This window comes from Gekko japonicus, unplaced genomic scaffold, assembly GCF_001447785.1.
Source record: "Gekko japonicus isolate JY-2015 unplaced genomic scaffold, Gekko_japonicus_V1.1 scaffold226, whole genome shotgun sequence".
Taxonomy (NCBI): Eukaryota; Metazoa; Chordata; class Lepidosauria; order Squamata; family Gekkonidae; genus Gekko; species Gekko japonicus.
This window is the reverse complement of record NW_015169178.1, coordinates 405339-424421: the sequence shown is the minus strand read 5'-3', so window position 1 is coordinate 424421 and position 19083 is coordinate 405339. Positions and strand designations below refer to the sequence as shown.

The 19083-nt window shown below is 51.9% G+C and overlaps 1 protein-coding gene across 1 annotated transcript in view; it reads right to left on the bottom strand.

Annotated features, from left to right (window-relative positions):
• Positions 1 to 19083, bottom strand: part of CGN (cingulin) — a 118589-nt gene that overhangs the window by 58027 nt on the left and 41479 nt on the right. The window contains exons 2-5 of the mRNA XM_015416026.1: positions 12861 to 14152; positions 9643 to 9743; positions 5494 to 5563; positions 1704 to 1893 (exon numbers count right to left, since the gene is read on the bottom strand). Of these exons, the coding sequence (XP_015271512.1) occupies positions 1704 to 1893; positions 5494 to 5563; positions 9643 to 9743; positions 12861 to 14123 (1624 nt within the window). The 5' untranslated portion in view covers positions 14124 to 14152. The remainder of the gene's footprint in view (positions 1 to 1703; positions 1894 to 5493; positions 5564 to 9642; positions 9744 to 12860; positions 14153 to 19083) is intronic.

The window sequence follows — 19083 nt, the reverse complement described above, 5'->3', positions numbered from 1 at the left end:
GGGGGGGAGAGAATGAAAGACCTTGGCATATGCCACACCAGAAGGCATTGATTGGCGTGTTCTGGGATTACCCAGAAGTTCCAGTTTAAACACGATGGGGCAGTGGGCTACCGAGGCCGGATACCATTTATTTATGTTATTTCTATAAATAAACTTATGCTGGGGTTGGTTAGTGGCGCCAAAGAAACCTGGCCGCCAAAGAACAAGGTGGCTAGACACCATAAAGGTCAACACCAGCCTCAGCATGGAAGGACTCAAAGAAAAAGTGCAAGATCGGAAAACGTGGAGAGAGAGCTGGCCCATAGAACTGCCAAGAGTCGAGCACGACGACTGAATGGTTAACAACAACAACAACAATAGTCCGCCTTTCTCCGTGGGACTCAAGGCGGATTACAGAGTGAGTCCATACAATCAATAAGATGGGACAGTCAGTAAACAATGCAATAGGATTTGGGTTGCGGAACCAACCGGCAGTCTAAAAACAGAAGCGAAGCGTCGCTATTAACGTGACGCATAAATGACACAAAATCACATGAACAGAATCCAGCTTATAGCAAACCATGCGCAGTGGTAGGCCATACGGCCTAACAATTTGTCCAAGTAACTATGTGAACCGTTTAGTACAGCGAGACTCTGTTGCTTGAATAGAAGAGCCCTCTTGAAGAATTCCGTTTTGCAAAGTCTTCCGCCAGGCTTTTGGAGCTGCCACCACTACGGACATCTGATGGCCTATGATGAGAAAGCCCTGATCCCCTGGAGCCAGTTTGGTGTCGTGGCTAAGTGCGCGGACTCTAATCTGGGAGAACCGGGTTCGATTCCCCACTCCTCCACTTGCACCTGGCTGGATGACCTTGGGCAAGCCGTAGTTCTGATAAGAGCTGTCCTTGAAAAAGAGCCGTTTCTGTCAGAGCTCTCTCAGCCCCACCTGCCTCACAGGGTGTCTGTTGTGGGGAGGGGAAGGGAAAGGAGTTTGTAAGCCGCTCTGAGACACCTTTGGGTAGTGAAGGGCGGGGTATGAACCCAATCTCTTCTTCTTCTTCTTCTTCCTCCAATTACTGCCCAAACTGACCGCCCAGGATAGTTGATCAAGGAACTGACTGTATGAGGAGGAAACTAGGCACTAGCACTTTATTGAACTACTTTATCTATGGTTTTAAGAATTCTTGTTGTTTTTATATTATACTGTTTTTATGTAAGCCGCCCTGAGCCAGCCTTGGCCAGGCGTGCGGGGTAAAAATCTAACTAATAAATACAGAAATAAATGTATGCCCCGCCCTTCACTGCCCGAAGGAGTCTCAGACCGGCTGACCATCTCCTTTCCCTTCCCCTCCCCACAACAGACACCCTGTGAGGCAGGCAGGGCTGAGAGAGCTCTTTCGAGGGCTAGCCTTGAGAGAACAGCTCTGAGAAAACTGAGACTGACCCAAGGTCACACCAGAGGCTGCATGTGGAGGAGTGGGGGGAATCAAACCCGGTTCTCCCAGATTAGAGTCCACGCTCCTAACCACGACACCAAACTGGCTCTCAGAGGCCAGGAGACTGGGAGGCTTCCTGATCTACTCAAAGAGGGCGTTCCACATGTTGGGGGCCACAACGGAGAAGGCCACACGTACGGACAGTTGCTGATTTTGCAGGGCAAAGACGGCAGGCACCCAGGAAAGGAAAACACCCCTGCAGAGGAATACGTAGCCCGGTCCACCTACGCGAGGAACCAAAAGAACAAACTGGCCAACGGAAGCCCCCGGGCCTTGTCCCCTTCCCCTGGCGTCTCCCCGGAAGAGGCTCTATCCTCACCTTGGTCTCCTCGTCCAGTTTGTGCTGCAGCTCTTCGAACTTCCGCTGCAGCTCGCTGGGCTGTGGCAGGGAAGATCTCGGATCCACCGAAGGAACGGCCTTCCCCCGAGAAAGCAAGAGAAGGAAAAACAACAACGTTGGACTGGGGACTGAGGGATGTCGGTCCAGGGTTTCCAGAAATCCCGTCTCCTCTCTGAGGCTGCCAAGTCGTGTTTCAAACAAAAGGCTCTCAAGGGGGGGAAGATTTATTTATTTATAATTTGGATTTATAAATCGCTCAGTCCCTGAGTACTCAGGGCCAATGATCCCTCTAAGCTGTGGAGTCCTGTGAGCAAAAACTCTACTTTGTGAGCTACTGGCATTAAAGTTGTGAGCGAGCGATTTGGCTACTGCATAAATTAGTTTGCTCTGGAGCCATCCCTTCCTGAGCTAAGACAAAAATGTGTGAGCCGGACGCTAAAAAACTGTGAGCTAGCTCACACTAACTCAGCTTAGAGGGAACACTGCTCAGGGCTCTGAATGATGGAACGACAACAGTAAAACAGATTTAGAGTCCAGCAGCGCCTTTAAGACTGACAAAGGTTTATTCAAGGTATGAGCTTTCGTGTGCAGGGAAAACAAAAGTGTGCATGCAAAAGTGTGCCTGTACACAGAAGCTCATACCTTGAATAAACCTTTGTCGGACTTAAAGGTGCCGCTGGACTCTAAATCTGTTCTGCTGCTTTGGACCAACACGGCTGACCGTCTGGATCTCTCGTAACGGTGAAACGTGTCATCCAAACATTTCCAGCAGTTTAAAAACACATTAAAACAATACCACAGTTTACAGTATTCAGATGGCATTAACGTAACCAGTTTCAACTGTGTCCTGTAGGAGAGGAGATTTAGAATACAATCAGAGTATTATTTTTAATGGTTGAAGGTCCTTTTTTAGAGTCAGAAAATAATAAGAATGGAATGTACAGTTTGAAATTACAATCTCCCCAGCTGAAGGACGTCTTGCAGCAAAGTTTTGGGCACCACATTTTAGGAAGGACGTTGACAAGCTCGAGCGTGTCCAGAAGAGGGCGACCAGGACGGTCAGAGGGTTGGAATCCGAGTCTTATGAGGAAAGGCCGAAAGAGTTGGGTCTGTTCGGCCTGGGAAAGAGAAGGCTTAGAGGGGACATGACTGCAGTCTTCAAGTATCTGAAGGGCTGTCATGTAGAAGATGGAGCGGATCTATTCTCTCTTGCTCCGGATTGCAAGACTAGATCGAATAGGTGGAAATGACAAGGGAGTCGTTACCGGCTAAATATCAGAAGAAACTTCCTAACTGTAAGAGTAGTTGAGCAGTGGAACAGACTGCCTCGGGAGGGGGTGGGTGCTCCTTCGCTGGACGTTTCCAAGCGGAGGCTGGACAACCCTCTTTCGGGTATGTTGTAGGGCTGTCTTTCGGCTGTGCTCCTGCAGAGTGCAGGGGGTTGGACTAGATGACCTGCAAGGACCCTTCAAACTCTAACATTCTATGAAGCTTGAGTTAACAATCTTCTTGCGCCAGAGGTCCCATGACTTCGTCGGTCAGTTCTGGTTGTCGTCCCCCCACCCCACCCCGCAAGCAGCAGGTCCCGCCGTACCTACTGCCATCGAGAACCAAGCACCAGAGAACCGGGCTACCCACACCTTTCCACTGTATTGGTAGAGCTGGCCTTGGACCGTCGCCCTGTGCTAACCCTTAGAAAACACACCAGCACTTGGTGGAGGTGGGGGGACGGGACTCTTGCTGTCTACTTTGGATTTTTTAGTGAAATATGACAACCAGAATTACAGGCCAAGTACAACAGAGGTGGAACAATCACTCTCGGAACCCCGCCTAACCTAACAAACAGGAAGTTGCTTAAATGTTATCATCCTGCCCAAACTACTGATTTATTCAGATATTTATATCCCACTTTTCCCTGTGACTCAAGGCAGCTTACAAATCATACTGAAAAGTATAATAGGGGTGTGCAAAATAAAATCGGTGATCAACTGTAGCCTATGGGGACCATTACAGTCAAAGGGCCCCATAGGCTACAATGGAAGAAGAAGAAGAGATTGGATTTATACCCAGCCCTTCACTACCCAAAGGTGTCTCAGAGCGGCTTACAAACTCCTTTCCCCTCCCCTCCCCACAACAGACACCCTGTGAGGTAGGTGGGGCTGAGAGAGCTCTGACAGAAACGGCTCTTATCAGAACTACGGCTTGCCCAGGGTCATCCAGCCAGGTGCAAGTGGAGGAGTGGGGAATCAAACCCGCTTCTCCAAGATTAGAGTCCGCGCTCCTAACTACTATGCCAAGAAGAGGAAGAAGAAGAGAAGAGATTGGATTTATGCCCCGCCCTTCACTACCCAAGGGAGTCTCAGAGCGGCTTACAATCTCCTCTCCCTTCCCCTCCCCACAACAGACACCCTGTGAGGTAGGTGGGGCTGAGAGAGCTCTTGACAGAAACTGCTCTTTTTTCAAGGACAGCTCTTGTCAGAACTATGGCTTGCCCAAGGTCATCCAGCCAGGTGCGAGTGGAGGAGTGGGGGAATCAAACCCAGTTCTCCCAGATTAGAGTCCGCGCACTTAACCACCACACCAAACTGGCTCGATTCAGGGGTATCTGGGGCTCGGGGGGTTGGGGTTGGGTAGAGGCACCAAATTTGCAGCATACAGAAGGAGGAGAAGACCTGGATTTATACCCCGCCCTTCATTCGGAGTCTCGGAACGGCTTACAATCTCCTTTCCCTTCTCCTCCCCACGACAGACGCCCTGTGAGGCAGGTGGGGCTGGGAGCGCTCTCTTGAGGACTACCCTTGAGACAACAGCTCTGAGAGAACTTTTAACTGACCCAAGGCCACGCCAGCAGCCCCATGTGGAGGAGTGGGGGAATCAAACCCTGTTCCCCCAAATCAGAGTCTGCCGCTCCTAACCACTATACCAAACTGGCTATACCAAACCACCACACCAAACTTACACAGCCAATCACTTTTCTGGGGGGCCAATCAGAAGCCTTGCTGAGTGGCAGCCACCTGGCCACACCCACTTTCTAAAAACACTAGGCAGGCTCCAAGAAAGGGGTCAGCGGTTGCTATGGCAAGGGTCGCCAGGTATTACCTGGCTGCTGGTGGTGGGGATCCGGCCCGGGTCCCTGAAGTTTCTGGCACGTGCACCACAATGACATCACCCGGAAGTGACGTCATCGCCCCGGGCATGTCGTGCAGTGGACGCGCTAGCATTGGACCAAAAAACTCTATGGTCACCACAGAGTTCTCAGCCAAATGCTAGAGCATCCCCCACGCCACATGCCCCGCGTGATGAACTCACCTCTGGGTGATGTCACTGCAGCCAGGGCTCTTTTTGTAGCAGGAACTCCTTTGCATATTAGGCCACACACCCTTAATGTAGCCAATCCTGCAAGAGCTTACAGAGCTCTTCTTACAGGGGCTACCGTAAGCTCTTGGAGGATTGGCTACATTAGGGGTGTGTCACTTAATATGCAAATGAGTTCCTGCTACAAAAAGAGCCCGATTGCACCCAGCAAATCGGGTGCGAAGGGGCTCATTGAGGGTGGGGCTTGCTGTTGGCAGACTGGGGGCCCTGAAAGGAGGGGGGAAGCTATGGCGCCCAGGGGGCACCGTGTCGGGGACCCCTGGTCTAGGCAGGCAAGAGAAGGGAGGCACCCCACAGACTTACAGCCAGGGCTTGGATTTTCTCAAAGACAAGGTTCGTTTTCCTCTTCACGGAGCTTTCGCTTTCTGTGCTCCTGAAAGACAAAAAGCGGAGAGGTCATCACTGCCACAGGAGGTGGTGGCGGCTACAAGCATGGACGGCTTCAAGAGGGAATTAGATAAGCATATGGAGCAGAGGTCCATCAGTGGCTATTAGCCACAAGGGATAGATAGGGGCTCTGGGGCAAGTGATGCTCTGTCATCTTGGTGCTTGGGGGGGGGGGCAACAGTGGGAGGACTTCTAATGTCCTGGCCCCACTGCTGGACCTCCTGATGGCACCTGGTATTTCTGGCCACTGTGTTGGACTGGATGGGCCTTTGGCCTGATCCAACATTGGCATCTCTTATGTTCTTATGTTCTTAAGAGTGACCATCTGCACCCCACGAATCAGGTGGCAAACACCCCCCAGAATGCCTGCATGATTCCCCCACCCGCTGCTTCCACCCGCCTCCCAGCATGTACCTTACCCATGGCAGCTTTTGACATGACCAGTGTTCCCTCTGAGCTGAGTCAGTGTGAGCTAGCACACAGTTTTTTAGCCTCTGGCACACACATTTTTGCCTTGGCTCAGGAAGGATGGCTCCAGAGCAAACTAAGTGATGCAGCAGCCAAATCGCTCACTCACAACTTCAATGCCAGTAGCTCACAAAGTAGGATTTTTGCTCACGAGACTCCACAGCTTAGAGGGAACATTGGACGTGACCCCTTAGTCTCCTCCCTAGTTGAAACGAAACCTAGGCTCGCACAACCGGCTTCAACGCAGCGCCTTCTCCCATTCCCCCCTCCCTCCCCTGTCTTTATCAGCTCAAATTGTTGACTGTAAGCGCCTCAGGGCAGGGAACCTGCACTTATGAACGCGTAACATACGCACGGATGATGCCGCATGAATGATAAATTAATAAAAGCCAGGTTAAAAGATATGTCTGCTGACTACGCTGGCTACAAAGCGGAATTACTTTTATTTTTTTTAGGTATTCGTATGTACCCTGCCTTTCTCTCCAAGGGGGACTCAGAGCGACTCACATAGTTCTCCTTTGTCCTCCGCTTTCTCCTCACGACAACCCTGTGAGGTGGGTTAGGCTGAGAGCGTGACTGACCCGACGTGACCCAGCAGGCTTTCATGGCACGAGTGGGAATTCGAACCCGGGTCTCCCAGATCTTAGTCCAAAACTCTTAACCACTACAACTGCCTCGGGGGGGAAATGCTGGAATATCTCCCCCCCAAACACACACTTTGTGGCAACTGGCAACCTTCTGAAGGCGACAACAGGAAGCGGGACATACTCCTACAGAAGCCTTAACACTTCCCAGTTTTCCATCTTTCAGCTGGAATAAGTTCCATAACCACATCTGCAGTTGGTGGTAGGCCAATGGAGAATCCAAACCTTTAAGGTGAGAAAGGCAGGGAAAGGCTAGGGAGACCACATTACAACCTACCCACCATCTGAGGTCCCCAACCAAGAATTTCCTGCAAATCCCAGAACATCAGAAGAGCCCTGCTGGATCAGACCAGTGAGGGTCCATCTAGTCCAGCATCCCGTCTCACACAGTGGCCAACCAGTTTCTCTGGAAGGCCAACAACAGGGCAGAGAGGCCGAGGCCTTCCCCTGAGAAGAGCATCCGAAGAGCCCTGCTGGGTCAGACCAGTGAGGGTATATCTAGTCCAGCATCCCGTCTCACACAGTGGCCAACCAGTTTCTCTGGAAGGCCAACAACAGGGCAGAGAGGCCGAGGCCTTCCCCTGAGAAGAGCATCCGAAGAGCCCTGCTGGGTCAGACCAGTGAGGGTATATCTAGTCCAGCATCCCGTCTCACACAGTGGCCAACCAGTTTCTCTGGAAGGCCAACAACAGGGCAGAGAGGCCGAGGCCTTCCCCTGAGAAGAGCATCCGAAGAGCCCTGCTGGGTCAGACCAGTGAGGGTATATCTAGTCCAGCATCCCGTCTCACACAGTGGCCAACCAGTTTCTCTGGAAGGCCAACAACAGGGCAGAGAGGCCGAGGCCTTCCCCTGAGAAGAGCATCCGAAGAGCCCTGCTGGGTCAGACCAGTGAGGGTATATCTAGTCCAGCATCCCGTCTCACACAGTGGCCAACCAGTTTCTCTGGAAGGCCAACAACAGGGCAGAGAGGCCGAGGCCTTCCCCTGAGAAGAGCATCCGAAGAGCCCTGCTGGGTCAGACCAGTGAGGGTATATCTAGTCCAGCATCCCGTCTCACACAGTGGCCAACCAGTTTCTCTGGAAGGCCAACAACAGGGCAGAGAGGCCGAGGCCTTCCCCTGAGAAGAGCATCCGAAGAGCCCTGCTGGGTCAGACCAGTGAGGGTATATCTAGTCCAGCATCCCGTCTCACACAGTGGCCAACCAGTTTCTCTGGAAGGCCAACAACAGGGCAGAGAGGCCGAGGCCTTCCCCTGAGAAGAGCATCCGAAGAGCCCTGCTGGGTCAGACCAGTGAGGGTATATCTAGTCCAGCATCCCGTCTCACACAGTGGCCAACCAGTTTCTCTGGAAGGCCAACAACAGGGCAGAGAGGCCGAGGCCTTCCCCTGAGAAGAGCATCCGAAGAGCCCTGCTGGGTCAGACCAGTGAGGGTATATCTAGTCCAGCATCCCGTCTCACACAGTGGCCAACCAGTTTCTCTGGAAGGCCAACAACAGGGCAGAGAGGCCGAGGCCTTCCCCTGAGAAGAGCATCAGAAGAGCCCTGCTGGATCCGACCAGGGGCCCATCTAGTCCAGCATCCTGTCTCACACAGGGGCCAGCCAGTTCCTCTGGAGGGCCGACAACAGGGCAGAGAGGCTGAGAACCTATGAAGCGGCTTAACTCCACCAGACAGGGGAGGGGCCGTGGCTCAGTGGCAGAGCATCTGCTTGGAAGGCGGAGGACCCCAGGTTCAATCCCCGGCATCTCCAGTTAAAGGATATGTCAGGCAATGATGTGAAAGACCTCAGCCTGGGACCCTGGAGAGCCCCTGCTGGACTGAGGAGACAATGCTGAGCGGAATGGACAAAGGGTCTGATTCAATAAAAGGCAACTTTATGTGTTCATCGCTCGGGACCAGTGATGGTGATGAAGCATTAGCCAACGTCAAAGATACAGTTGGTGGGCTGCAGGGAAGTTTACATTCAAGAAGGCGAGAGGCTGTGGCTCAGTGGTAGAACGTTTGCTTGGCATGCAGGAGGTCCCAGGTTCAATCCCCAGAAGCATCTCCAGTTTAAAAAGGACCAGGCAGGAGGTGATGGGAAAGACCTCTGCCTGAGACCCTGGAGAGCTGTAAAGAGGGGCTGTGGCTCAGTGGCAGAGCCTCTGCTTGGCATGCAGAAGGTCCGAGGTTCAATCCCCAGTTTCTCCAGTTAAAAGGACCAAGCAGGAGGAGATGGGAAAGGCCTCCACCTGAGACCCTGGAGAGCTGTAAAGAGGGGCCCGTGGCTCAGTGGAAGAGCCTCTGCTTGGCATGCAGGAGGTCCCAGGTTCACTCCCCGGCATCTCCAGTTAAAAGGACCAGGCAGGAGGTGATGGGAAAGACCTCCGCCTGAGAGCCTGGAGAGCTGTAAAGAGGGGCTGTGGCTCAGTGGAAGAGCCTCTGCTTGGCATGCAGAAGGTCCCAGGTTCAATCCCCGGCATCTCCAGTTAAAAGGATCAGGAGGTGGTGGGAAAGACCTCCGCCTGAGACCCTGGAGAGCTGTAAAGAGGGGCTGTGGCCTGCATCTGCTCGGCCTGCAGAAGGTCCCAGATTCAATTCCCAGAAGCATCTCCAGTTTAAAAAGGACCATGTATGAGGTGACGGGAAAGGCCTCCGCCCGAGACCCTGGAGAGTGGCTGCCGGTCTGAGTAGACAAGACGGACTCAGACGGACCGATGGTCGGGTTCGGTATAAGGCAGCTTCCTGTGTCCATGTCTCAATGAGCCCCATATTGACTGACTCTCTAAGGTCAAAGTCTTCCGTAGCCCGGCTATCCAAGACACTGGGGACTGAACCTGTCACTTTCTGCATAAAAACAAAAAAAGACATTACAGGAACCTCCGCTTGGCTGCCAAGGGCTGCAAGCAGTCCTAAAAGTTAGCACCGAAAAGTCAGGCCATGCCCTCCTCTATCCTGGCCCCCAAACACTCACCCGTCCTTCAGAATCCCGTAGATCAGCGCCTTCGTGTGCTCGCTGCTCCCCGGCTGAGAGAGCTCCCGTTGGTCCTTCAGAAGGTCCGGGGTAGACTTTAGCTGCAAGAAAGAGGTGAGTGTGAGCCGTAGCTGGGGGAGGGAAGCCAATGTTGGATCAGGCCAAAGGCCCATCGAGTCCAACACTCTGTGTCACACAGTGGCCAAAAATACCAGGGGCCATCAGGAGGTCCACTAGTGGGGCCAGAACTCCAGAAGCCCTCCCACCGTTGCCCCACAAGCACCAAGAAGACAGAGCATCACTGCCCCAGACAGAAGAACACAAGAGAAGCCATGTTGGATCAGGCCAGTGGCCCATCCAGTCCAACACTCTGTGTCCCACAGTGGCCAAAGATACCAGGGGCCACCAGGAGGTCCACCAGTGGGGCCAGGACTCCAGAAGCCCCTCCCACTCTTGCCCCCCTCCCAAGCTCCAATCACTATTTTGGGATCCAGAAGGGATTTTTCTCCGGGCCAGATTAGCCCAAGGACCCTGCAGGATTTTTGCTGTCATCTGGGCATGCGGCAGGGGTCCTGCATCGTGTGGCGGGATGGACTAGATGACCCTTGGGGATCCCTTCCAGCTTTATGTTTCTGTGTCTTACAGAAATCTTGACTGGTAGTCATTTTAGTCTGTCTGCAGCCGTAGAAAAACAGCAAGAGTCCAGTAGTCTTTAAAGTGCTACTGGACTCCTGCTCTTTTCTACTGTTGCAGAAATCTTATCGCATTACAGGTATTACAATCCCTTTAGATCCATGGTAGCAGTACTTAGGCCCCGGTCACACGGCCAGATAACGCGGGGGGGGTGGGGGGAGGCGTGGCTGTTTGCCCCGGAGCAAAATAAAGCGCGGTAGCCCAATCACACGGCCCCAAGTCTCCATGCTTCGGCTGTTAGCTGGTGATCACACGGCGATGCTGCAGCGTGGCAAAGAAGCGGCACGGCGCGATCACGCACACGTTTCGCGTTTGTGTGCATGCGCAGTTCTGCGGAGCAGCACTACTTTCAGTTCAGTGTCTGTGCGCATGCACTAATGGAAAACATCCGGTTTGCAACGGGACGTGGGCGGGCGCCGGATGCCACGGGATACTAGCGCTCCCACTATCAGACGCCCGCCTGTGCCGCGCGTTTTCCAGATACTAGTGCACTTTCCTTGATATTTTTTCGCTCCGCATCTTCGGCGGGACGCCACAGGTTGGCCATGGGTGCACTACACTTCCCAGATGTTGCGGTGTGATGGCGCCCCAAAAATCCACCCGACATTCGTGCCTTTCACGCGGCAAATTCTCCGTGTGACCGGGGCCTTAGACTAGTTAATGATATAGTCCAAAAAGTCTGTAGAAGGATGATTCTTGGCATGGCTACAACTGCAAAACTGTCACCAGCAACCAGACTGGAAAACTAGCAAATATCGCACAGTCGAATTTGGGACTCAAAATGCCTGGGGAGCTGCAGAGCTATCGAAACTGTCAGCACTTGTTCAGCTAAGAGACGGTCATATTAAAAATAGCGTATCTTTCTTGACGGCTGGAAGCCCTTTTCTGAAATCTAGGGGGAGGGATTGAATGTAACATTAGACTCGTATGATCGGTCCTCACTTTGATGTTAATTGTCATCGTAATTGCCATGAGAGCCAGTGGGGTGTTGCTGTTAAGAGCGGCGGACTCTAACCTGGGAGAAGCGGGTTTGATTCCCCACTCCTCCTCCACGTGAAGCCTGCTGGGTGACCTTGGGCCGATCACAGTTCTCTCAGAGCTCTCTCAGTCCCACCCACCTCACAGGGTGCCTGTTGTGGAGAGGGGAAGGGAGAGGCGATTGTAAGCCGCTTTGGGACTCTTTAAGATTAAAAAAAAGCAGGGTATAAAAATCTACTCTTCATCTTCTTCCACATATAAATGATTTTGAATTTAAATTTTGTATTTGTGAACTCATACGGAGAGGGAAGGCGGCCTGGTATAGCTTGATTTTGTCAGATCTCAGAAGCTAAGTAGGATTGGTACTTAATGGGAGACCACCAAGGAAGTCTCAGCAGAGGAAGGCCATGGCCAACCACCTCTGCTTCTCCCTTGCCTTGGAAGCCCCTTGCTGGGGTCACCATAAGTCTAAGCTAAGCAGGGTCAGTGCTTGAATGGGAGACCACCAAGGAAGCCTCTGCAGAGGAAGGCCATGGCCAACCACCTCTGCTTCTCACTTGCCTTGAACGCCCCTTGCTGGAATCACCATAAGTCTAAGCTAAGCAGGGTCAGTACTTGAATGGGAGGCCACCAAGGAAGGCTCTGCAGAGGAAGGCCATGGCCAACCACCTCTGCTTCTCACTTGCCTTGAACGCCCCTTGCTGGAATCACCATAAGTCTAAGCTAAGCAGGGTCAGTACTTGGATGGAAGGCCACCAAGGAAGTCTCAGCAGAGGAAGGCCATGGCCAACCACCTCTGCTTCTCCCTTGCCTTGAAAGCCCCTTGCTGGAATCACCGTAAGTCTAAACTAAGCAGGGTTAGGTACTTGGATGAGAGACCACCAAGGAAGGCTCTGCAGAGGAAGGCGATGGCAACCCGCCCTCTGCTTCTCCCTTGCCTTGGAAGCCCCTTGCTGGGGTCACCATATGTCTAAGCTAAGCAGGGCTGGTACTTGGAAGGGAGACCACCAAGGAAGGCTCTGCGGAGGAAAGCCATGGCCAACCACCTCTGTTTCTCCCTCTCCTGGAAAGCCCCTTTACAATATTGCAATGATTGTAATTGTTTTTGTTAAGGGCGAGCTGTTTCAAGCTGAAGCAGACGATCTGATTGGACACTGCATAGTTATTTCCCCCCCTTTTTAAAATAAAAATTATATTTAAAAAATGAGACAGGGTGAAAAGTCTAATAAAAGAATTAGCTGCTTTTTTTTTCTTAAAGCAAGTTTGCATTCCTTGCTTAAGAAGTCGGGAGGGAGGGAGCTTGAAAGTAATGCCACAGACGTCTGAAGACCGGCATCGCCCAAATCCATCTTTTCCACAGCCCCAATTGCGATGCGCACAGTCGACGGTAAACAGGCTTATCTCCACTAACACTGCATGCAAAACGGTCGCTCTGCCCACGGGCTTCCTCATCCCTACGTGAGAAACTCTGGGCTGGCAGGACTACGGGAGGTAGGACAGAAAAGATTAGGATTAACAAGACAGGCTCTCGCCGGAGGAGAAATTACCTGCAGGTCTGGCTGCACTTTGCTCAGCGGCTTGTCCATCGCCGGCTCCTCCAGGCTCTTATCGACCCACTCCCGGGTCAGTCTGGACTTGTCCACCCCGTTCTCTTTTGGCTGCGGCCCGGCGGCCGAGCTGCGGCTCCGGTTTCCCGTCGGGCCGGCCGAGCCGAGCGGCTTGGCCGTCGAAGCCACGGGCCCGCCTCCGAAGCTCGCCTGGCGCCCGCCGACGTCTAGCTCCCGACAGTCCACCATGTCGTGGTACGGCGCCCTTCCGTCCAGGCTCTGCGAGCGCTTCCGGTCCTCCGGGAAGACCCGGCTCCTCCGGGAGGCCCTGCCTCTATGCGTGGCCTTCCCGTCGAACTTGTTGATCAGGGAGTCCACCGAAGACAGCGGCTTGGTGTCGATGTCGCCCGCACCGCCACTGCCACCACCCTCGTTCGCCGGCGGGGGCAGAGACGGCTCCTCCGCCTCCAGCAACGGCTGCTTGCTGACGGGCCGCAGACCGGAGACGCTGCCGACTCCGTCTCTCGGGCTGGGCGCTCGCCTGCCGGCGAGGTTCATCATGCTGGCGCTCCTCGCGGTTCTCCCCGTGGGGGGCGGCTGGGAAGCGTGGGTGGGCCGAGCGCTGGGCGGGCTGGGCACGCGGGGCTCCTCCGAATCGGGGCTCGGCAAGGAGCTGTGAGACTGAGTCCTCCGCAGCTGATCCCCGAAGGACTTTTTGTGGGGTAACGTCCTGCAGCCGCCGCCGCCCCGGGGACGGGAGGACCCGTTGCTCTGACAGGAGGAGGCCGTCTCCAGGCTGTCCGATTTCGGCACCCGGGTGCAGCGCCTCGGGCCCTGCTCCTCGTCGGACGTGCTGTACTGGGAGCCGGAGCGAGGCAGTTTTGCTCCATACGGGTTCTCCGGGAGATCGGAGTCCGAGCTGATGGATCCCGAGGCATCCTTGGATGACGACGCCGTGCCAGGGGAACCCAGGAAGGGCTCCTCGGGCTGCTGGTTCCGGGCCGGCGCCCCGTATTTGCTCTCGCCTTTGATCTGCACCCCGAAAGAGTCCCCGCCTTTCTCCCCGCTGTTGAGGACCACGAACGGCTGCCCGTCGATGCCCTGGACCCGCACGGCCACGCCGTAAGAACCCGGCTTGGCGGCCTTGGGGCGGATCTTCTGGGACTTGCTGGGCTCCTTCAGGTCGTCGATGAACCGGATCTGGACCCCGTAGTCGATGGGGCTGTGCTTCTCGGCCATGACGCCGTTCACCTGGTGGTCCATTCCCCGTGGGATGGAGTTCTGAACGGGTCCTGCAAAAGGGAACAGAGAGAGGGAGATATATATATATATATCACACACTTGGGATAAGACTAGAGACGTGAAGGCCCGGAAAAAAAACCCGTAAAAATTAAGGAAAAACCCGTTCTTTTCCTGATTTCCCCCTGAAGCCTTTTTTTGGTTTTCCCCCCGAAAAATTGGAAAAATTGAAAAAAGAAAAGAAAAAAAATTGATTATGGAACGTTTTATTTTAACATGATGGATAAAATATTTTAAGACGAGGTGTTCAAATATGTTCCAAATCATTTCTAAATATATATATATATATATGGTATCAGACTGATCTGATTTCTGTGCACTGAGGACAAGCAAGTCCTAGGTTACAAACTGAACTCTCCAACGCAAGAACAAGATGCATTTCTTCCTTTAGGAGGCGCTATTGTCACAAGAAAAGAAAAAGGTCTCAGTTTTGTTTTTGCATGTAGGTGGGTATTCTGTTCGTAATAATTGTTTGGATACACTATGTTTTTAATAGGCTAGTTGCGATCATTTCATGCCAAGTAAAAATGTTCAGAGTCATCTTTTATGTTCCTAAAGTAACAGGATGACAGAAAAAAGAAGTGCTAATGTAGCATTTTTTTTCCAATTTTTCCAAAAATGTCTGGTTTCCCCTGGAAAAAAATGGAAAAAACCTGGGTTTTTTCCGAGCTTCAAAATTTCCAGAAATTTTACATCTCTAGATAACACCACTGTACTGCGACTGCGAGAGCCTGCCTGCAGCAAAAGGGACAGGGACAAGATTGCCTAACGGGTAGAGCGCCGCTCTCCAGGCAGCAGACAGAGAATGTGCAGTATTTTAGAGACAGGGCTGATTCTGAAAGCCTCATGGAGCAAGTGGCCAGCCGGCCAACAGGAGAGATGGCTAGCCGGCCCACATTTGTGGGCTGGCTAAGGGGCAGAGATCGGCACACGTGACAGCCAGTGTTCCCTCTAAGCTGAGTTAGCCTCCCGCTCACAAATGTTTGTCCTAGCTCAGGAAGAACGGCTCCAGAGCAAACTAATTTATGCAGGAGCCAAATTGCTTGCTCACAACTTTAACGCCAGTAGCTCACAAAATAGAATTTTTGCTCACAAGACTCCACAGCTTAGAGGGAACATTGGTGACAGCCTAGCCAAAGATCATGCTCAAAGGCCTAGGATGCTAAAGAAGAAAAGAGGGACAGGTACAATTGCAAATTAGTCCCGGGGTCTCAGCTGAGCATCTACGTCCAGGAACAGTGTATCACTGAAGAACGGGGACAGGTACAATGACCAATTAGTCATGGGGTCTCAGTTGAGCATCTGTGATATGCTGTTCCTGAACATAGATGCTCAACTGAGAGCCCATGTCTAATTGGTCATTGTATCTGTCCCCGTTCTTCAATGATATACTGTTCCTGAACATAGATGCTCAGCTGAGACCCCGTGACTAACTGGTCATTGTACCTGTCCCCGAGAGCCAGTTTGGTGTAGTGATTAGGAGCGCAGATTCTAATCTGGGAGAAACAGGTTTGATTCACAGAAGAAGAGATTGGATTTATGCCCCGCCCTTCACTACCCGAAGGAGTCCCAGATCAGCTTACAATCTCCTTTCCCTCCCCCTCCCCACAACAGACACCCTGTGAGCAGTGTTCCCTCTAAGCTGGGTTACTGTGAGCTAGCTCACAGTTTTTTAGCCTCCGGCTCACAGATTTTTGTCTTAGCTCAGGAAGGATGGCTCCAGGGCAAACTAATTTATGCAGTAGCCGAATCGCTCACTCACAACTTTAATGCCAGCAGCTCACAAAGTAGAATTTTCGCTCACAAGACTCCACAGCTTAGAGGGAGCATTGCCTGTGAGGTAGGTGGGGCAGAGAGAGCTCTCTCGAGGACTGCCCTTGAGAGAACAGCTCTGAGAGAACTTGTGACTGACTCAAGGTCACACCAGCAGCTGCATGTGGAGGAGTGGGGGAATCAAACCCGGTTCTTCCAGATTAGAGTCCGCGCTCCTAATCACTACACCAAACTGGCTCTAGGGGACAGGTACAATCAATGTTCCCTCTTAAGCTGTGGAATCCTGTGAGCAAAAATTCCACTTTGTGAGCTACTGGCATTAAAATTGTGAGCAAGTGATTCGGCTACTGCATAAATTAGTTTGCTCTGGAGCCATCCTTCCCGAGCTGAGACAAAAATGTGTGAGCCGGAGGCTAAAAAACTGTGAGCTAGCTCACACTAACTCAGCTTAGAGGGAACACTGGGTACAATTACCGATTAGACATGGGGCTCTCAGTTGAGCATCTATGTTCAGGAACAGCATATCACTGAAAAACGGGGGCAGGTACAATTACCGATTAGACATGGGGTCTCAGTTGAGCATCTATATCCAGGAACAGTGTATCAGTGAGTTAGGATTAGGGTTAGGGTTGGGCACAGCTACCAATTAGTCATGAGGTGTCAGTTGAGCATCTGTATTCAGGAGCAGTGTATCACGAAGTACCACCTGCTGAGCCAGACGACAGGAGAGGGCCATTCCGTTCATCGTCTGCTAAGGGGCTTGCTAAGGTTATAACATGATCCGGCATGCTATAAAGAGCTAGAGTCGGTGTTACAGGAGGAAGGGGAAAGGTGTCTTTCCTTGCTGGACCAAGAGTTTCCTCTCAGACCAAGGCTTTCCTGGAAAGCACCCCGGTAACCAACTGCCACCACTCACAGGGCTTCTTGAGAACGTCTAGACTGACCTGCTGAGAAAGTATCCTTCTAGCGCAGTACTAGAACAATAATGAAGCAACTGGGTAGAAACTATGAAGAATACTTTATAACAACCTATGCAGTGTCGTGGCACTTGGGGAAGAAATTAAGAAAAATACCCCAGAGAAGTAAATCGCACTGAGCAAAGCCAAAAAAAAAAAGGTCTTTATATTAAAGGATATGTGTTTGTTATAAAGCTTATAGAAAGGAAAAGGGGTGGTTGGGTTCAAAAACTCATGGAAAAAGGGCAGAACCAAATGCAGGGAAGAGACACGCAGCACGGAGGTTTTCAACTGAACAGCAATAAAGTTGGACTAACACAGCTACGTAAAACAAAGTTTGAGTCCAGGGGGCACCTTTAAGACCAACAAAGGTTTATTCAAGGTACGAGCTTCCGTGTGCATGCCCACTTTTTCAAATACGTTGGAATGGGAGGTAGAATTCACACTCATAGACAGAGGCTGAGCAGCAAATTAACATGTCACATAATGAAGATAAATTAAGATATGAAGAAGAAGAAGAGATTGGATTTATACCCCGCCCTTCACTACCCGAAGGAGTCTCAGAGCGGCTTACAAACTCCTCTCCCTTCCCCTCCCCACAACAGACACCCTGTGAGGTAGAAGAAGAAGAAGAAGAGATTGGATTTATACCCCACCCTTCACTACCCGAAGGAGTCTCAGAGCGGCTTACAAACTCCTTTCCCTTCCCCTCCCCACAACAGGCACCCTGTGAGCAATGTTCCCTCTAAGCTATGGAGTCTTGTGAGCAAAAAATCTACTTTGTGAGCCACTGGCATTAAAGTTGTGAGCAAGCAATTTGGCTACTGCATAAATTAGTTTGCTCTGGATCTATCCTTCCTGAGCTAAGACAAAAAGGTGGGAGCTGGAGGCTAAAAAACTGTGAGCTAGCTCACACTAACTCAGCTTAGAGGGAACATTGCCTGTGAGGCAGGTGGGGCTGAGAGAGCTCTTTTAAGAACTGCCCTTGAGAGAACAACTCTGAGAGAACTTGCGACTGACCCAAGGTCACACCAGCAGCTGCATGTGGAGAAGTGGGGAATCAAACCCGCTTCTCCCAGATTAGAGTCCGCGCTCCTAACAACGACACCAAACCGCAAAGACAAAACTAAATAACGAGCCAAGGCTATAAGGTCAAACAGTTGTCTTGATTTAATTAAAGGGGGGAAACGACCGCAAAGGAATAAATATGCCAAAATCAGGGATAAAATGCTTAAAGGCATATTTTCTAATTATGGGAAGTAATATGAAACTCCCCATTTGTTTCCTCACAGGCCTGGACGTAACTTAACAGCATTTTTTCCCTTTCTCTTTTTGAGGCGGGCGCAGTGGTATGTCAGCAAAACATTCCAATATTCCTCGCTACCTACACATCACCCCCAGGCCAGTGATGGCGAACCTTTTAGAGACCGAGTGCCCAAACTGCGACCCAAAACCCACTTATTTATCGCAAAGTGCCAACACGGCCATTTAACACCTGAATGCTGAGGTTTTACTTTAGAAAAAACAACTCATACGTTAACTTAAGATGATCCAAACAAAGTCAGGAAAGCGATCCCAAATGCTTTCATTGACTTAAAATTATTTGGCAGAGAATTCGACACTTTAATGATGGTCAGGGCCTGGCTGGGGCGATGGCACGCGTGCCCACAGAGAGGGCTCTGAGTGCCACCTCTGGCACCCGTGCCATAGGTTCGCCACCACTGCTCTAGGCCGTCGCAGGGTCCTTGGCTCCTGCGTAGAGTCTTTTCCCAGCAACAAGACGTAACAATCTGACTACAGAGATCTAAGTTCCGTTTCCCACTCAACTCACCGAACGGTCCCGGGTCGGGCACTTGGTCAGCCTAACCAACCTCACAGGATATGTTGTGAGGATAAAATAGAAGAAGACGACGACGACGAAGAAGAAGATGAAGAAGACTAAGAAGACGAAGAAGCAGCAGCAGCACCACCACCCCACCCTTCACTCGGGGTCTCAGAGCGGCTTACAATCTCCTTTCCCTCCCCCTCCCCACAACAAGACACCCGGTGAGGCAGGTGGGGCTGAGAGAGCTCTTTCAGGGACTGCCCCTGAGAGAGCAGCTCTGAGAGAACTTGTGACTGACCCAAGGTCACCTGGCTGGATCTATGTGGAGGGGTAGGGAATCAAGCCAGTTGGGTGTAGTGGTTAAGTGCGC